At 38.5% G+C, this 16,252-nt stretch overlaps 1 protein-coding gene across 8 annotated transcripts in view; it reads right to left on the bottom strand.

Annotated features, from left to right (window-relative positions):
- BIVM (basic, immunoglobulin-like variable motif containing) overlaps positions 1–16,252 on the bottom strand; it is a 33,862-nt gene that overhangs the window by 7,877 nt on the left and 9,733 nt on the right. For 6 of the 8 annotated variants that reach the window (XM_079138626.1, XM_079138621.1, XM_079138624.1 and 3 more), the window contains exons 3-7: positions 11,506–11,632; positions 7,033–7,128; positions 6,641–6,745; positions 6,333–6,427; positions 1,172–1,219 (exon numbers count right to left, since the gene is read on the bottom strand). In XM_079138626.1, coding sequence (XP_078994752.1) covers positions 1,172–1,219; positions 6,333–6,427; positions 6,641–6,745; positions 7,033–7,128; positions 11,506–11,632 — 471 coding nt within the window. Of the gene's footprint in view, positions 1–1,171; positions 1,220–6,332; positions 6,428–6,640; positions 6,746–7,032; positions 7,129–11,505; positions 11,633–12,101; positions 12,350–16,252 lie in introns of those variants that run through there. The other 2 variants (XM_079138628.1, XM_079138627.1) reach the window with 2 other exon arrangements.

Below are 16,252 nucleotides of genomic sequence, written 5' to 3'. Positions count from 1 at the left end.
GAAGACATGAGATGGTTTTTCTCCTCTGGAGTGATGTTTATGGGCTTATTATTATGTAAGACATGTAGAATATCTACCTACATGACTTAAAATATTAAGTTAGAATGTTCATGGGTTTACAACAATCAGGGATATGACATCATTCCATGTAGCTTAAATTAGAGATCAACAAACCTCTCCTTAACGGGCCACCTAGTAAACAGCTTAGGCTTGCAGGTCACAGGTACTGCTCACCCAGCTCAGCTCTGCCACTGCAGCATGGGAGCAGCATGGGCATGTGTGAGCCAGTGGATGCAACAGTGTTGCAATAAAATTTTATTAACACAACAGACCCCATGTGCAGGGGCAGTAGTTTGCCAACCTCGTGCCAATAAATTTAGATCAATAATTTTTAAACTTTTTTTGAGATACAGCCCCTTTTTCAAAGAAAATTTACATGGCAGACTAGTCCATTAAAAGAATAAAAGCAGAGCTGCTAAGGAAAAAAATAAACTGGGAAGACTATAGGTGCCCACCCTCTCTCCTGCCAGCCAGAATCTGCAGGACTCAAGTGCGCACAGTTTGAAAATTATGGTATTTCCTATCAATGGAAAACCATGCTCTTGATAGAGGCCGGATACCAACTCTTTAGGAAGGCTACATCGGTGGTTCTCAAAGCTGAGAATGGAGGGTTTGTTGAACGGTACATTGATGACACTACCCTCAGAACAGCTGAGCCTGAGCAGGTCCGTGGTGGAGACCAAGACTCCGCGTTTCTAACATGTAATCGGGTGATGCTGATGTTGGTCCAGAGATCGCAGTTTGAGAGCCACTGGTCTAGAGTTAAGAGGAAATTTTAATTTAACTCAATTCATGAGCACCTTGTAATTATATTAGATACTGCAAGGAAACAATAGGAAAGAGGACGCAGGTAACTTTAATATAAGGTGGATTAAGACAGGACCACAAAAGGGATATAGAATTAAAGGAGAAAGTGCACGTTGGGTTTGAGGAATCACGAAGAGGTGGCATTTCAAGATGGAACTTAATGAGGTGGTGGGATTTCAACAAACCTACGCAGAGGAAAGTGTGTGAGATGAGAAAACAAAACCACAGGAGAGGGAGGGATGTGTCAGGGAACAGCACGTCGCCTGGTTTAGAACAGAGGGTACAATAGTAGAAAGCAGCCTACCGTAGGACACCCCCACAATTTCAGGACAAAGCCAGAAAAAGATCACCTCTGAAACAAAAGACAATAAATACATCATTTAATACATTACAGTAGTCATCCAAGAGAGTGATTCTGTGAACGAGAAGACACGAATGTGTTAGTGACGGGAGCCAAACCCAGAACAATTCAGTCTAGACCTGTGTATATCTAAAAAATCTGCAACTTAATGACAGAGAAACCACCACTAAATGGAGTCATGAACTTCAGAAGAGAAAGAAGAGATCCAAACTACAGGAAATAGCAGGTCTGCCATGTGGTTGAAAGAAGCCAGTGTCCTGAGCCGCCAACACGAGAATTTAGGTCCATTTGGTAGAATGAGGCTCACCTTATTACATTAACATCTGACATTTTTAAAATTTGTTTAGTATGAGCTTGTCCTAGAGAGGACTGATCATCTGTACAAGACCCCTGCAACTCTAGAAGAATGTATTGAATGTATTTTTTACACCTTCGATGATAAGAATAGATTCTGGAACTGCGATCTGTTATTCAGCAGCATCCCATCATCCTCACCCTCTTAACAGCTTTAAATACCACAGGTTTAAGGACAGCAGTGGAAGGCCAATCTGCATTGGTCTGGAATGATGCCAAGGGATTTGTGCCACAAGCAAGCACCTAAGAGCTCCTGAGGGGTGTTAGCACTACACGGTAGAGATTTATCTGGCATTGTGTTTAGTATGAACTGGAGAAAAACAGTGGATGAGGAAAATGGAACATTAATGCACTATCCCCCTGAGGTATGTGGAGATGCTCAGGAAACACGAGTTCCAGCCATGGGTAGGATATGTGGGCCTTATGCCTTGATGAGGAAGAGGTTGATATTCTCTGTTAGGCCAAAGTAATGAACTGCAATACCCACTGGAAAACAAAATGTAGACACCTGAACAAAAGTCACATTTTCAAGCCAGCTGATTTAAAAAAAAAAAAAGAATCTGGACTTCCCTGGTACAAATTATGGTGGTCAAGGGAAGTGATCTGAATGGATGGCTAACATTGTCAACATCTACCACAAACTTTCATCGCTACTACTTACACCTCTGAAAAAATACTTAAATTCACATTAACAATTAAATTTTATCAAAGTCTCTACAATTTTCTTTTATTCTGTGAGTGAACTCCATTTACTGAGGGCCCACTGGAAATGAATGCGTGCTCAACCCAGGGAGTTACTGTCAAAGAGGCAGAATCCCAGGAAAATTCAAGCCCATTGTGGAAAACAATCCATAAAAAATAATTTAAACATAAAAAGAAGCTACATTACAGAGTATTTTTTAAAAATAAGCGGCAGCAACTGACAAAGGTTTTCACTACTGAATATTCAAGATACAATTGAGAAAAGCCTATCTCTGTAACTCTTTATTCTACAGTGAGATCAGAAAAGATGCTTACACAGCCTCACTCCTCCCTGAATACAATCGGAAGCTGTGGGGGAACATGCTCAGGTCATGGGCATCACACATGGAATCACAGCTATACAGGACCATCCCTATGGATAAGGAGCCGAACACCCAGACTGAAAAGATTAAATATAAGACAGCATATACCAAATGTCAGATGACAGATGCAGATATTTAGCACTATAAGAGGTAAGAGGAATTTAGGCTAAAATGGCCAGGTTAAAGTGGTCAAATGGTTCAGGGCTTCTGTGGGACCAGTGGCAAAGTGGAGGAAGACCAGAGAGTTTCAGGGCAGTAAGCAGATTAATTACCCTTCAGGAAATGCACATAGAAAAGAGAACAGGAACAATTCAAGAATTCAAGTGTTCTAAAATGAAAAATAGCAATAAAAGTGGGAAAATGTTTTACTAAAACTTAAAGAAATTTGCAGAAACCACCACTGATCCGTTGTCTCCCTTCCAAAAAGGGAAATTAGGTAGTTTATCCCATTCCTCAAAAAAAGAGACTGGATGTATGTTAGAGGAAGTTTAAACACACAAGTTAAAAAGTCAGTGCAACCCAGTACCACACATCCTGCATATTCTGGATTGTTAAGGCAGCTGGACAGCATGTCCATCAAATCATTAAGCTTAAATGTGTCATGAAGAACTTGAGAGGTGGCAGACTACTGGAAAATGAAACAAAGCACAGAATTTCAAAAGATCTACAAATAAAACTCTCTAATAAACTACTGTATAAAATCTTGAAGTTGTCCAGAACATTTGGTCAAAACTCTTTTGAAATACCAGAATAGCAGTTCCTTGAGGAATCAACTCTCTCCAGGGTCCTTTTGAGTATGTTCTTAATTAGGATTTATATTTTCTTCCTTTGAGAATTTAATTAAATGTGTATGACTCATGTTTCCTCTATACCCAGAGTTTCTTGTTCTTTCATATTCTAGTTTTTATGGGTGTTCATGATTCCCTTGATTTGTCCTTGATTTCACATACCATCTTTTCATTACATCCTCCCACTCCATCTTGATGCTGCCAAAAGCCTGCGAAAAAGCTCTGATGAGATCCTCCTGTGATCAGCAGCCCACAGGCAAGGACGTGAAAGGAGTAAGAGTCCTTATTCGGTGTCTCCCAGGGTCCTACTCAGACCAGTCTTGAGACACAGCCGGGAAGTGCATAGCATGACTTTCCACCTGTCCTACACACATATGTGTAGGACATGCCCCCCACTGGTAATTTCTATTCCAACCTTTTGGTCCATGCTTCAGTAGGTTTTACCTTTTACTGAACATGTATAACATAGAAGGCAATATCCAGGGCACTGCTAATGTACATTCAGGCCTTTAGGAAAAGATAACAACTAGCAAACAACTAGCAGTCTGAAAACTGCCAAGGAAGAGATTCCAAGAGACACCAGAAGGATGCCAGACGGGCAGGGCTAGCACTTGAGTGCAGATGCTGTTGTGTTTGGGAGGTGAGGAGAGGGAGAGGGGGCTGCAACCAGAAGGGAGCTGGAGAAAGAGGAAGCTAAGTATTTCCTTCCTATGTCAGGACCAAGAGAACTTCCAAAGGAAGAAGGCCAGCTTTTTAAATGGAAAAAAAAGCAAAACTCCCTTCTAGAAGCTTCCTGACCCCTGTCTGCTGAGTTCCTCCTGCCTCATTTCCTCAACCTAGGATTCATTAAATCAGCTGCTTATGAGCACTAAGTATCAGGGTGGTGATGCATACATGACAAGAACCTGGGTTTTGGTCTCAAGGAAGCTCAGGGTTTTTTTTTTTTTAAGAAACTGACTCTTATTTCAAGAACACCATAGCCGTGGAACAAAAGTTCTATCAGAGGCACACACAAATGTTGTGATAATCTAGGGGATGGAGGGATTTAATCTTGCCTGGCAAGCAGAAGAAACAGTCTTTCTCACATTTGAGTCCAGAATGAACAGCTGAATAGGAAAGTAAGAAAACACTGCATTCCATCACGTTCCACAACAGGCCTTTCCATAGGCAGGGCGCTAAGAGCGCCCTGTACGTTGTGGGGGGAAAAAAAGGTAGAGAGAGGAGCCCAACGCAGCCCTGCAAAGAGACCGGAAGGTGAGCTGCCAGTCCCTCAAGTGCCAGGGAGGTATGTGGGCATCATCAGCTAAGGCCAGGTTTGGCAAGCTCCCACCCACAAGCTAAACCAAGACTGCAGCCTGTTTTGAAAAGCCATGAAGCTTAATGAACGAAGGGCTTCAGAATGAAAACCATGATAGAAAAAAATTTAAAACACGCAAACTAAATGGACAGTATCAGAAGCAAATCAGACAAGTAACAACCTGGAAAACATATCCTTTTAAAGTTTTAAATTGCCTGACCCATTACTGAGAAGGATTGGTGACAGTCTGCCTAGAAATTAAAAAAAAAAAAAAAAAAAAAAAATCAACAAAAATTTCAAGCTGTCTTTCCTCAGGGCCAGAGAGGCCCCAGGTGAATGCACAGAACTCAGTCAGAATAGAAGCTAGCGCTGTGGAGTCCTCACTCCCCACAGAAGCACGGTGCTAAGTAAATCACAAACAGGTCCTGTTTTGTTTACCATGTCCGATACAGTGAGCACAAATACTAAAAGACAAAGGGTTTACACAAGGACACAGCAAGTTACTTTTTCAAGGTCACAAAATGAGCATGCCTAGAAACCCACACATACTCTCCAAGTTGCCCACCTGGATAAACCCAATGGAGGTCAACAGAAATGCATTTTACTCAGTGTTTAGTCCCTGACCTTGGTAAATCATACACCCTCTGTTGACAACAGCTCTCTCCTGGACTAATCCTTGAGCCCTCTTCTCAGCCAGCCTCAACTTGGGCTTGTGTGTCCAGTTTTTGCAAGAATCTTGCAAAAGTCAGCTTAAATAGAATCCTCCACCCCTGGTAGCTGATTAAGTTCCTTATCACCCCCATCCTTGATGTCTAAGCCCTTGATCTGCCTTAAGCAGGAAGTCTGATATGGTATTTGGCAAGAATCCTCCTGCCCTTGAAGTCTCCTCTAGTAACTGACCCTTGACTCTGCTCCTTGACTGTGCGTTCTCAGCTGTCTCTTGTATTTGGAGTTGAGTCCAATCTTCCTTCCTTTTGTCAGAGCCTATCGCAACGATCCTGAGTCATCTTCCTTCCATTTCAACAAGCATCAGAGTCGTTTTTCTTTAACACGAAATTACATTCATCAGATTTGTAAAGTCAAAAAGATTATTGTGCAATTTTCGAATGGACATTGTTAAATAATACAAATGATTTAATTAGTAGCTGACTAATCTTTAAGATCAACTCCATTTTGTATCTCTGTTGTAACCAAGACAGTTTTATAATAGAGCTTTGTCACTTTCACACTCTGGCATCAGACATTCTTAAATCCTTTCATTCCCTTATAGGACAAGGAACTGTAATGCTCTGCTTATTCCCAAAGGTATTATACTAGCTCATACACATGCACACGGCCTGGACCAAGACAATACAAACAGTGTCAGAGCCATGTTTATGATGCACCTTAAAGTTCTAAAAGCTCTTCATGCAAATATCAGAAGAGGTAAACATTCAACTGTGTGTTGAAGAGTCCCTACAGATTACCATCATGATTTTCCATTTGGATGAAAGTAGCACTGTGTTGAGAGTTTACATAATGTCTCAAGAATCAAAATAGCCCATCTTGAGTTGGACACTAAAGCAGGTTTGTGTGCACAAATCTTGTATATGTTCACCTACCTGTTTCTCCAGCTGTTTTATTCTTTCCATGAGGCTTATATAGAACATAGGAACATCCTTTTACATGGAAATGGTCATTAATTTGTCTAAACCATCTGAAAATAACAAGAAGATTTGCTTATAGCACCAATTCTTTAACAAGGAAGGCCATTATTTGAATTCTAGGGAAATTCAAACCCAACCCAAGCTCAACAAATCTATGAGAGGTCATGGCATCAAGGTACATGATTTACCATCAGCATATACCTACAGTATCAGTATCTTGCAGAACTAGAAATAAGGGATTGCCTCTAAGTAGTGCTTCGTACCTCATGAGTGTTGTGTTGCCAGTGAAAGGGCCAAACCTGATCTCTTCAAATGGGGGTTGAAAGCCCAAAATATGCAAAGCCTCTTCTTGTGTAATAGGTGGAAGACTATAAGAGAAACATCGTCTTTCATTTTACAGTTCCAATCACACACAAATATCTGCCTCAATGTTAACACATCTATCTGGCTTGCACACAGTTCAGCACTACTCTTTGTTTTTATTTTATTGAAAAGAAGACATGCATATATTTTAAGCTAAAAAGACTAGTAATACAATGCAGCAATTTTTTCTTAATTTATGAAAAACCTATTCTCAGCCTTCCATTACAGAGAAAGCAACATTGAACCACTTTCAAATTTGGAATTGGAGAAACCAATAAAGTGACATACTTACCTTCCAGCTCCCATTGTGCTATATAAGAAATTCCAACAAGAAATTAATGAGGAGATGCCACATGAAGTCTTATATTGTGGTCGGCTTATGCAGTACCTGAAAAAATAAAAGGCTGTTTTCATTTGAAAAAATAAGAAAAAGACATAACAGAAACATTCATCTCATGATAACTTAAAGTGTTAATATAAATAAAAGCAATGTAAAACCTTTATTCATTTTAAATATTTTATATTTATTAAACATAATAAATGCATAACAAAAATAAATCTTCTGTTTTAATAAGAATAGCTAATTATGACTATTAAAGTGAATAGTATCCAAACCAATGGAAAGATAGATGATATATGGATTTAGATATCAACTCTCAATTTCAGCCTGAATGCCTAGCTGAGCTGCATCCACAATTATTTGCAACTTCTGAAATACTGGGGAAACAAAGCAAAGCATTGTCCCCCACTTATCAAGTTTTCAGTGAGATTCTTCAACTCAAAACTAAAAAATATCCATTTATCACCCACTGTGTCCAGTGAAGGCCCTGGGCAAGAATCTATTGAGCAGAAGAACTATCACAGAGGGTTTTAAAAATGAAACACAAAAACCCTTGCATGGCACAATTCAGTTGCACTGTGTAATCCAGACAATTTTCCAAGTAGTACTGTTTCAAGGGAAATGAGAAAGGCTTACGTGGACATAAGGAAAAGAAACAGACCACAGGTTTCAGTTTTAAAGAAGAAATAAGGTTAGCTTTCACATGATCTTTTCCTAACTAATGAAGATAGTAATGAGTGGCCAAAGTGAAAAAGAAAAACAAGCCTTATTGTTGTAATTACAATTTTAGTCTTACCTAGAAAATTATTTATAAAAAAAGAAAAATTTCATATATATATATATATATATATGTTGTGTGCATGTTTGTATATGTACTTATAATGCAGACAGATATGTACACAAATCAGCAAAGACCCTCAAATGTATATATGGAACTGTGAACATTAAGATGCTGAGATATAAAAAATAATCACAGTCATTTTATTTAATATGCTGTTTCATGGGTTTTAACATTATTCCCTAAATAGATATGCCAGCTCCTTGTATCTGTGAATGTGACCTTATTTGGAAATAGGGTCTCTGCAGATATATTCAAGTTAATGATATGAGGACATACTGAAGTAGGGTAGGCCCTTAATTAAATGACTGGTGTCCGTCTAAGAAGAGAAAAGAGACAGGGAGGCAAAGACCACAAATGCATGGAGGAAGACCTTGAGGTTCCATGCAAATTTTAGAATTTTTTTTTTTCCATTTCTACAAAAATTGTCTCTGAGATTTTCATAGGGATGGCACTGAATCTGTAGATTCCTTTGGGAAGTATAGACATTTTAATGATAATTGAGTCTTTCCAATCCATGAACATGAGACCACTTTCCATTAACTTATGTCTTTAGTTTATTTCAGCAATGTTTTACAATTTTCAGTGAATAAGTCTTTTACATCCTTGGTTAAGTTTAGGCTTAATTATTTTATTATTTTTGATACTATTGTAAAAGGGATTCTCTTCTTAATTTCCCATTTGCATTGTTCATTGTTAGTGTATAGAAATGCACTTGATTTTTGTGTGTTGATTTTGTAGTATATAACTTCATTGAACTTGCTTATTAGTTCTAACATTATTATTATATAGCATCTTGGATTGTCTATATATACAATTGTGTCATCTGCTTGATTATTTTTTCTCTTCGTTATACTTTTCTTTTTCTTCCTAATTTTTCTAGCTAGGATTTCCAGTACTATTTTGAATAGAAGTAGTGATATTGGGCATCCTTGCCTTCTTCCTAATCTTAGAGGAAAAGTTTTCTGTTTTTCATCATGAGTTCAATGTTACCTGTGGCTTTTCATATATGCCCTTCATTATACTGAGGTAGTTTCCATCTAGCATGTTAAGTGTTTTTATAATGAAAGCAAGTTGAATGTTATTAAATTCCTTTTCTGTTTCAGATGAGTTATAAAAGCTTTGACTGTAATTCTATTAATATGGGGTATTACAATGATTGTTTTTTTAAAATAAAAATACAAAGCTGAATTTATTGCTTACTGTAAAGGAGGGCTATGCTAGTCAGACAGTCTCTCCAAAAATACCAACTGATACACTGATTGATTTTTATACATTGAACCTTCCGTGCATTCCAAGAGTAAGTGTCACGGAATATAATATTTTAATGTGCTGTTGAATTTGAATTTCTAATTTTTTGGTAAGGAGTTTTGAATCAATATTCCTTAAGAACATTCATCTGTATATTTCTTATAGTATCTCTGTCTGATCTTGGTATCAGGGTAACTGGCCTCATAAAATGAATTTGTAAGTATTCTTTCCTCTTCAAATTGTTGGAAGTATTTGAGAAGGATTGGTGTTTGAGTCTTCCTAACAATCAAGAGGGTCATGGTGTTCTTAACACCTAAAAATATAGGTAACTTGTGTTCCACTCTTGAAATCACTACCTTCCCTAAAATTCACTAGTATCTTCAACTGGAAGTCAGGCAGGAAGATGATAAAGTGGTGGTTAGTAGTGCCTTCTTCTGCATTTCTGCCATGCTAACCTGAATATCCACAAAAAACTCTGCAGATTCTCCCCCACACTACTGCTCTCATCCCTTGATCAGTCCAAAGGATCACTGGATGGTTTAGGGACCATCACATGAACATTTAAGAAGACCTGCATTGCTTGAGGCCTGCAGTAGTAGTCTGTGCTACTCTGAGTCTTCTCTGCACAGGATATAGTAAGTACATTTTAGATGCTATGGTTCAGGGATGTTGCTATTTCTTTGTTCTAAAGAAGATGGATCGTTTTCCCTGGTTTTCATTTTGCTGTTTTTGTCATTCATGGGTTTTCAGAAAGGAATAGAGTTTTTTAAAAACCTATATTTACTCTGTCATATTCAAATCACCCCCTTCCATCTTAAACACTTCACAAATCCTTGGGCATCCCAAGGCATCCCGTAAAGCTAGTTTTCCTCCACTGACCTTTGATCCTCTCAAGATTCAAGGTGACAACTAATTCACTGGAATACCATTAATTTTTTAGTGAGAAAAGAAGGACAATTTACTAATGTCCTTATTCAAGTAATCAATATGAGTATGAATTTCAATGTAAAAATTTTTGTGGACAAGTGATTGTTATGTGGTCCACTCTGATGAAGCACCAGCAACTCATTCATTTATTGATTTTTTTCTTTTTTCTGTTGTGAATAATTGTGCCAGAGTTCAACCTTTTGGATTGTTTTACAAGTCCAATAATATACAGTGTTTTATATGTCACAAAATGTATGTTTATAAATATTTGGAAGTATTATATGCATACAAATTCTTATAATACCAAGTGTGGCCTAACTCATACAGAATTTAAGATTTTTTTAAAAAGATGGAGGCCAAGAAAAATTTCCCGTAAGATTTTTCATACTTCTTCATCAGTTCAAACTTGTTAACTGGTCTTGTTCACAACCAGGTTAAAACTTTTACCAACATTCTACTATCTTCTATAGGCCTTCCTATTCCAACCCTAATCTTGCAATAGTCTCAGTGGGAAAGAGCCCCAGGATTATTCCCCTGGAGGCATTTCTCCCATCTGTCCTTCCTAGTCTGTCTTTATCACATGTTATAACATTAACATGTAATTACACATACTTGTTGTTAAAACAGATCATAAGCTCTAAAAGCTTTGAAGCAAAAATGTGCAAAGCCATTCTTCAAAGAAGCCTGAATTAATGTTTTGATTTTTGTGTTTCTTCTCCAATACATACTACATATTCACTACTCCCAATTTATCTCTGTAAAATGGGCTTTCTTTAAGAAATCTTCGATGGTTTATCTCTATCCTTAGGAAAAAATATGGGCTAGGTGTGAAGACATTTTCAAACAATCTGGGAACTGAATTCAGCCTACGATTTATATGTTAAGGAAATATTGCTAATTTTATTAGATCTGAGACTAGTACTATGAGTACATTAAAAAGTCATTTATAGAAATGAAGCTTAGGTAATTTATGAAAATCATGATAAATATCAGCCTTAATTGAAAGTTCTTCAGCAAAGAAAAACTAGGCATACAACTCTTCAAAATGTGACCATTTGGATAACCATTGTGTGGACTCACAGATGAGTCTTTTTAGTTATACATGACAGTAGAATCCTTTTGACATAATTATAAAAGCATGGAATATATCTTGTTCTAATTCAGGCCCCAGTACCTCTCCTTTCACATAGATTATTCTAGTGGCCAGGAAAGTCTGGGGAACATGGGCATGGCTCATGATTAATCTACTCCAAAAATTTGTGGTACCCTTTGAATATTTAAAAATCCTGGATATAATCTGAGAACTAGAAATATTTACCACATATAATTTATAAACTTATAAATAGCAAAATTATTGCCAAAATATGTATTTTAAAAATTGAAAATAAAAACTGTCACGATAGCAGTACCATCGTCTGAGGTCTAATACTTTCCGCTGTTTAATGTCCTCAAGAGGAGAATGCTGAGGACACTCCCTCTGATGTCTTCCTTTTTTCTCTGAAGTTTTTTTCTTGGAAACTTGTTTCTTCACATTGCCTAGAATACAAGGGACTAAAATAAACAAACTGCTTGTTATGAAGTAAACTGCCATGATAAAAATCACATATCAAAATTTAAAAGCAACTGCCATAAGCTCTAAAAATGATATTTGCAAACGCAGTGAAGTAATATGTGTATTTTCAAGAATAGTTCCCTACCCTGAAAAGAAAGCAAGACAATAAAAACTGATCAACCAGGGTTGCTATCTCCTCTCAAGTTCTTACATTGCAAGTACAGAGCTAGCCACTTGGCTGGTGAAAAATCAATCACAAAATCTTTTTAGCCACATCTAGAAAATCAAGTGACCAACAGTAAACTATTAAACTAGACCACTTCCAGAAAATGAATCCTTTCTATAAAACAGTAAAACCACATTAATACAAGTCTGTTAAAAAGCGAAAGCACTGGCTGCAGTAACGTGATTATGGATACTTAAAAACCCCTTGAGGCCTTCAGAGACACACACCGGATGGCAAAGGATGCACATGTGCACATTAGCACCAGGAACCAGAATGGTAGGCAGTCTCCTCTCCAGGCAGACGCATGTATGTATGTATGCACGTATACACACAACACACGCACGCACATACATACGCTTCTCCCCAGACACAGACCACCAACAGTGGTTACCAACAGGGGAGGAGAGAGTTAGCAGCTGAGCAAAAGGGAGAGTGAAAATTTACCTATTTAATTTTTATACCTTTGAATATCTGAAACATGCTAATAGATTTTTCAGTCACAAAATTATACAAATTAAAATATTAATAATGTTCAAATTCATTTTGTTAAAAGGCTATTAATTAACATTTCAGGCAACTATACCCAAATACTTTAAATTCTTTGATAAAAATTAACTGAGGATTAATATTTTATTTTTATGAGTTATCCATAAGTTATAAAACAGACTGTACAGATACATTCTTAGTAAAGACACACGGCTAGGGAATTGTGTTATTCATTCAAAGTGCCTTTAACAGCCAGGAGTGGTGGCACACATCTGTAATCCCAGCAACTTCGGGGGCTGAGGCAGGGGATCAGGAGTTTAAAGCCAGCCTCAGCAGATTAGCAAGGCACTTAGCAACTCAGATGACCCTGTCTCTGAATAAAATATAAAAAAGGGCTGGGGTGTGGCTCAGTGGTTCAGCGTCCTTGGGTTCAATCCTCGGTACCAAAAAAAAAAGAAGCAGCAGCAGTGACCCCCTCCGTTTAAATTATTCCTAGTCTTCACAGGGAACAACATATTTTTCACAAAGCTGAGCAACCAACCACTGATAAACATGGTCTAAAACTCATTGTGCCAACTCTCCCTCACTGATTAAATGAATTGTAGAGTCAGAGGACAGAACATGGCTTTCCACCATTCCCTAAAATATCTTCGCTGCCTAATCATGACTTAATTCCCTTGACAGTTTTCCTAGCCACCTGGTTTCCAGCTAACAAAACATGGAAATCTACAACAGCAGCAGGCCACAGAGTGGTCTGTTCCCACACTTTCCTCCAAGGGCTGAGGAGCCTGTCTTCTGTGCACTGTTTACTTCTGAGTCAAGAGGGAAAAAACATAAAAAAAACAAAACCCCCTTAAAATTAAGGAAGTAACTTCTCTTGGGGGGAATGAGATAACCAAGCAGGCTCTCAGCCTTCTGGGGTTGACAGATGTACCAGAAAATTAGGAGTTAAAAATCGGACCAGTCTTCAAGGCTATAAAATTAAGATAACTCACCAGGAAAAGGGAGATAGGGAAGCCAGCTCAGCCTTCTGAGGTCATGTTGTCAACATTAACACCAAGAAGCCACAGCTAGGCAAGGTCACTAAAATCAAACCCACAGAGATTGGACAATAGTGTTCCCTGTTTTGAAAAAAATATCAAGGACTCTCCCAGATGATAAGGAGCAACACCAGGGGTGAGGGGTGAATGCACCCACAGAATAGTCACTGAGGTTACCCACAGCCCCCTCTACTTCTTTGGCCTGGCACACCCCAATGTGAGACTTCGGGTGGTAATGAGACCTGCATGAAGAGGCAGGCTGAAGAAGAGACCAGCCCAGCTAAAACCCTGTGGAGGTGGTGGCATCAGGGACTGGGACCCTGCTACCCTGCAGATGCTGTGAAAGCTCTACACCTCTGTCCTTTGCTTTAGGCAGCTCTCTCATCAGCACTGTCTCCTTTCTGGCTCAGGAAGAACCCTCCACTGAAGCGCCTCCTTCCTTTTACACATGTGTTTCACCTGATTCTTCTGGTAGAGAGCAAGAGAACCCACTGAGGCAGCGGGTCCTAAAGACAAAAGGAATCTATGTCAAAGTGGAAGCCAAGATGGGAACAGAGAAGAACAACCTCTGAACACTTCTGTCTCCCTATCACATCAACTCAGCACCTCTGCCCTCTGCCCTTGTCATTACCATACCCCTTCTTCCATTGCCCACCCTACCCATAGCACACCACATACCCCAACACCACACACACACACACACACACACATACACATACACTATACTGGCTTTTAGAAACAGATATAAAGCTAGCAAATAGAAGAAAAAGCATCATCATTTTTACTTGAAGGAGCATAAGACAGTTCTGGGCAATTACCATCAATGGAAAGCAGGAAGGGGCATAAAAAGGGGAGTCACAAAGAAAGGAAGGCCCAAAGTCAATGTATAAATAGGGGCCAAATCTTGGGTTGACCCCTGAGTCATGCAGGCATGGAGCAAGCCCCAAGCAAAACAAATGAGACTAAAAGGACTGAACTGAGAACACAGCTGTCCCCAAAAGATAGAACTTGCAATCTTGGTTCAACCAAATTAATTGCATGTCAAAATAAAAAACTCAGCACCCTTTGGAAAATGTACCAGAGTCAACGTAACAGTCTTGCTATCTAGGAAACAATCCAAAATTAGAACATGTGGGAAAACTAAAAAATATGACTCTCTCATACAAAATACATAAGATCAACTTTGACATAACCCAGATTTTGAAATGTGCAGATAGAATTTTAAGGCAGGTATTAGAATTACACATTGAGATCTATCAAATGCTCTCTTAATAAATGAAAATACAGCAAACCTTTCCAGGTAAGAAAGAAAGGCTAGAAATATAAATTCTAGAACTAAAATAAAAGGACAGAAAAAGATATCCACGCAAATACTAATCAAAAGAAAGCTGCAACAGTTACATCAGTATCAAAACCAGTGGCTTTCAGAACAATGAATACTGCCAAGGATAATGAAAGACATTTCATAATGATAAAAGGGGCAAGCTCATGAAGAAGGGAAAAAACTCATAAATGATAAATAAATAAAATAAAAAAGTATGTCCATCTACAACTAAAAAAAATTTTAAAAACTCATAAATGTATGTGCATCTTATATCAGCTTCAAATCACAGTTTTTAAAAATCCACAGAATGAACTGGAGAGCAGAGAGCAGCAGGAATCTGTCTCCCCACATGGACAACAATTATACCCCCAAATCTGTCTGTTACAACTACCTGAGAACTGTGGAATCTCATGAGAAGGATGGTGGCTTCCAGGGAAAGGCTTGCAGAGTAAACTGTGGATGATTGAAGTCAAGTTTGGCTCAGAGCAAGGTAGAGTCTACCCAGCCCCAGCTCAGGGTCAGGCAAGAATGCAAGTGATCCTGAGCAATCTCTTCCAGGCAGCTTGAGGGAGCCAGGCTGCACAACAGGGACCATGTCCTACAAAATTTGGGGATATGAGCTCTAATTGCTGATTGCTGCTTCTGGTCTTAAAAGCGCTGGTGCGTGGATGGACAGCTGTTCCTTCACCCACTCCCACGCAGCTCCCCTGTCCCCTCCAGAGGATGAAAAGTACCAATGCCCTTTTGTGTCATTTTTTCCTTTTTTAAAAATTCTTCATTTTTCTTTTTTGTCCTTTTTTGGGAACCAAACATTTAAGTTCTAGGATATTCAAAAGCAACAACAAAGGCTGGGGATGTAGCTCAGTTGGTAGAGTGTTTGCCTTGCAAGCACAGGCCCTGGGTTCAATCCCCAGCACCACAAAACAAAACAAAACAAAACAAAACAAATCAAAAAACATACAGAGTGTAATTTAGAAAGTCACTGTGCATACCCAAGAAAGACATAGGCTCAAAGAAAGACCTCAGAAGCCCTTAAGTTTAGACCCAGTCTGATAAGCAGCACAGATACAGCCTACAGCAATCAAAAAACAACAAAAAGTCAACAAATCCTAGGGAAGAGAATAATCTGATTTCTAGAGTTACTACATTATTACATATATAATATATAAAATATATATACAAAGGGAAATAACAATAAAGAGAAAACCTAAAAAGAAGCCAAATGGAAATTCTTAAGCTGAATAATACAAAATGAAATAAGGAATTCACTAGAGGGATTCAACAGCAGATTTGACCAGGCAGAAGAAACAATTAGTAGAACAAATAGAACAACTGAAAATATTGAGTCTCACCATCCAGAATCTTTGAAGGCCAAAAGGCAGCAAGCAGAATGATCTTTTTAAAGTGCTAAAAGAAGGAGGGATATCAGCCAAGACTCCTGGGACTTGCAATACTGCCCTTCAAAAGTGAAGGAAAAATTAAGACATTCCCTAACAAAAACTGGAGGAGTTCATTACCAGTAGAACTG

Source organism: Sciurus vulgaris (genome assembly GCF_902686455.1).
Source record: "Sciurus vulgaris genome assembly, chromosome: 4".
In the NCBI taxonomy this organism is placed as follows: Eukaryota; Metazoa; Chordata; class Mammalia; order Rodentia; family Sciuridae; genus Sciurus; species Sciurus vulgaris.
Note: the sequence above shows the minus strand (reverse complement) of the source record. Positions and strands in the feature narration are given on the sequence as shown.